General features: G+C 37.0%; 1 protein-coding gene across 1 annotated transcript in view; it reads left to right on the top strand.

Moving 5' to 3' along the window:
* Stk31 (serine/threonine kinase 31) overlaps window positions 1–3,899 on the top strand; it is a 59,683-nt gene that overhangs the window by 19,273 nt on the left and 36,511 nt on the right. The window contains exons 9-11 of the mRNA XM_013024412.1: window positions 135–162; window positions 1,837–1,853; window positions 2,902–3,126. Of these exons, the coding sequence (XP_012879866.1) occupies window positions 135–162; window positions 1,837–1,853; window positions 2,902–3,126 (270 nt within the window). The remainder of the gene's footprint in view (window positions 1–134; window positions 163–1,836; window positions 1,854–2,901; window positions 3,127–3,899) is intronic.

Genomic DNA, 3,899 nt, shown 5'->3' with positions numbered 1-3,899 from the left:
TGAACTCTGGGCCTGGGTGCTGTCCCTCAGCTCTTCAGCTCAAGGCTAGCGCTCTACCACTTGAGCCACAGAGCCCCTTCCAGCTTTTTTCCTTTTGCTTATGTGGTGCTGAGGAATCGAACCCAGGGCCTCAGGCATGCAAGGCAAGCGCTCTACCACTGAGCCATCTTCCCAGCCCAAACTTGACACTTTTTTTAAAGCTTGAGTTACATTTGCCCATACTTTCCTGAATTTTAGAGTTTCTATTGATGAATCTACTGGTTTTCTGATTGAGTTGCCTTAATATATGACTTATATTACTCTCTTGGAATTTTCAATATTCTTTGCTTGTTTCTTATACTTACTATTTTAATCACAATATGATAAGTAAACGTTTCTGGTCTTGTTTGCTGTTCTAAAAGCTGGCTCTACCCATAAATGCCCTAAGATTAAAAAAAAAATTCCATGACTAACATGTTTTCTGTGCCTTTAGCATGTGACTCTTTTTCCTTCTTTCTTCTTTAACTTCTTTTATTGTAAAGATATTGTACAGAGGGGTTACAGTTACATGAGCAAGGTAATGAGTACATTACCTGTTGAACATTGTTGCCCCCTCCTTTGTTTTCCCCCTACCATCCCTTCCCTCCCACCTCCACAATTACCCCCTCAAGTACCTCTTTTTCTATGCTAATATTTTATAAGTTTGATCTTTCAATAGTTCCCAAAGATCTTGTCTTTTTTTTTCTTTTCTTTTCTTTTTTTTGTCGTGGGGCTTGAACTCTGGACCTGGGTGCTGTACTTGAGCTCTTCAGCTGAAGGCTAGTGTTCTACCACTAGAGCCACAGAGCCACTTCCAGTTTTCTGGTGGTTAATTGAAAATAAGAGTCTTATGGACTTTCCTGTCAGGGCTGGCTTTGAACCTCAATCCTCAGATCTCAGCCTCCTGAGTAGCTAGGATTACAGGCGTGAGCCACCGGTGCCCAGCTGATCTGTTTTGTTTATACTTTTGTTATTGTCTGAATATTCCAATTTTTCTTTCTGTCTTCCTTCAGCAATGAGTCCCATTTCCTACTTGATCCATATTGTTGAGAGCTTTCTTTCAGCTACATTTTTTGATTTTATGAACATTTTATTTCCAGAATCCTATTTTTTTCCAGGACTCTTTATCTTCATGGAACTTCTCTTGCATATCCTCCATTATTTTCTTAGTCATTCAGATGATTATTTGTATTTTCTTTGAATTCATCGAGGTGTTTGTTGCTGTCCTGTTTAATTTATTCAATGATTCTTATTATAGTTTTTAATAAGATATAATTGTGCAGTTATATAATTGTACAAGTGGATATAATTATATGCATTACATAATATAATGTCCAATATTATGTTATATAGTATGTAATATATAAATATATAACAAACTAATATATAATAGGTATTATATACTATATATTATACTATATAATACATACTATATATACATACTATATAATGTATACTATATATAGTATAGTATATAGTAGTATAATATGTAGTATATATACAGTTGTTGATCAGAAGTTTTAACCATATGGAATCTTTCTCAGTGTTCATACAGACCTGGGTGGTGGCAGGGTTGGTATGCTCTTGCTTACCACTCGTCTGGGAGTGTAGTTCAATAGTCAGACATTCCACCTGTGTGTTTTAGAGTACCAGACACCATTAATCGTCACTAAATGGAATCTCTTATAGTTCTGTATAAATTGAGGCTGAGAATGGGATCAGTTCCACTTCATTTGTCCATTTCAGATGACATTTATTTTAGAAGCTTCCCTCTTTTATTCTGGCCACAGGGAGTTCTGTAGCCTGCTGGTTGGGCAGGTTCCCATTTGCACATGGTCCTCCCAAGTCTGTATCCTTTGGGCAGTAAGCACCCAAACTTTGGGTGTCTCCCCTGAATGTGATCAAGCATGGAAGAAGCAAGCAAATAGTATTGAGTTTTGTTCTTGAGGGGGATGAATTCAGAGAACCCAGCACTTTAGCTTCTAGTTTCAGTGCCATTCAGGCCCTTCCCAACAGTTGAAAATCCCATGAAAGGAGGTGGCCAGGAAAATTGAGTAATCTGTGCAACCTGGGTGCCCTGCCTGGCAGCAAACTACATGCAATAGTGAGACAGCAGTGAAAGCCAAGAAATCCTCTAGCCATCAGCATGGAGTCCTGTTTGTGTCGTAATCCTCAGGTGATGTGACTTATTACTCCACCATAGGAGGTGGAGCCACCGACCTTCACATGCTTCATTGCTTCAGCTTCCTGCTGCTCAGTCTTCAAAATACATCCATGACTCTGCTTTCTTTATGGCCACCTCACATAGAGGTCTCCTACCTACACACTATGACAAGGCATCCCAGGCTCCCTGAGCTGCAGTTATTTGTTGTTCTCAGATTTCTAGAGTATTTTAATCTCAAACAATAGATACCTCTTTCAAGATGGTGCTTGGCTTTAGCTCTGTGAGGTATGGGGAATGAGAATGGATTTCTAGTGGCAGACTTCTATATAAGGATTCACTATCATAACAAGTGCCCTCCTGTATTTAAGGCTTTCAAGAGAGTGAGCTTATTGGGCATCTAGCTCTATCAGTCTGTTGTTACTAAGTTTGCCTGGCTTACCTTGTGGTTGTGGTTTCAGTTTCTCCTTTTCTTCTATAAGTTAGGGTTGGAACTGTGACCAGTTACTTTTCTCTGCATTGTCTTTCTGCGTTCCCATGCTTTTCAGCTGTCTCTTACCATGATTCCTCATGCTCTTACTCTTTTGGGAAAAAAATCTCTCTTGAATAAAGTCAAACAGAGGAAGAGATTCTAATCTACCATCTTGTCCTTGATTTCATATGAAACTTAAAAAATACTTCTTCATAGCCACTGCTGTAAATGGTGTCTTTTAGGTCATTAGTATATAAATGAGTTTTTCTCATACAATTTTTCTCATATTTTTTGTCTCTTTTTGCTGTTTTCCTTAAATAGACGTGTGAACATCAGTTTTGGAAATGACCTTTCAGATGCTATTCAAGTGTTGAATGAAGGGTACATTACTACTCCAACTTCTTTAACTGAATTAGAAAAAGTTTGGGCAGAATACAATCTGGCTCAGAAGAATATTCAAAGTTGTTATAATGAGGTGGGTCAAGAAATTTTCTGCATTATGGTTTTTATCTACTAAACATGAAGAAATAATTAATTTATTTTTTCTTTTGTGTCCTGGGGCTTGAACCAGCCTGGGCACTGTACTAAGCTTTTTTGCTCAATGCTAGTACTCTACCACTTTGGCTGCACCTCCACTTCTGGCTTCTTCAGTGGTTAATTAATTGGTTATAAGACTCTTATGGATTTTCTTTCCCTATCTGCCTTCAGACTATAAACCTCAGATATTATTAGCCTGCTGAGTAGGGTTATGAGTGTGAGCCACTGGTACCTGGCAGTAGTTACTTTTTGAGAGATCAGAGGGACTGCAGATACTGTGATGCTATTTTATTTAAATAAAATGAATGCTTTATTTTTACTTGTAGACACTATTTGCATAGTCAAATTGCTTATATATTAAAAATGTAGTACCTTATAAGAAATTAGGTGGTGATTGTGGTTATAAGTGGTTAACAAAAAGTAGTTATAGTTACCAAAATCTTTAACATTTCTCTTTTATATGAGTGTTTGATATTTGATGAATTCTCTTTATATTCCCTTGGAAATAAGATAAACTATTTCAGCCATCTTACTGAGCAGAATTGTTGAATGCGATGTTGAATGTAATTTCTGAATAGTAAATTGTATCTGGACTGGGAAGAAATAATAAACTAGAACTATTTAATGGAGATTCCTGTAACTGTGCACGCTGATTGCAATACTTGGTATCCTAGTAATTATATATATATATATATATATATATATATATAT

Source organism: Dipodomys ordii, unplaced genomic scaffold (genome assembly GCF_000151885.1).
Source record: "Dipodomys ordii isolate 6190 unplaced genomic scaffold, Dord_2.0 Scaffold76, whole genome shotgun sequence".
Taxonomy (NCBI): domain Eukaryota; kingdom Metazoa; phylum Chordata; class Mammalia; order Rodentia; family Heteromyidae; genus Dipodomys; species Dipodomys ordii.
Note: the sequence above shows the minus strand (reverse complement) of the source record. Positions and strands in the feature narration are given on the sequence as shown.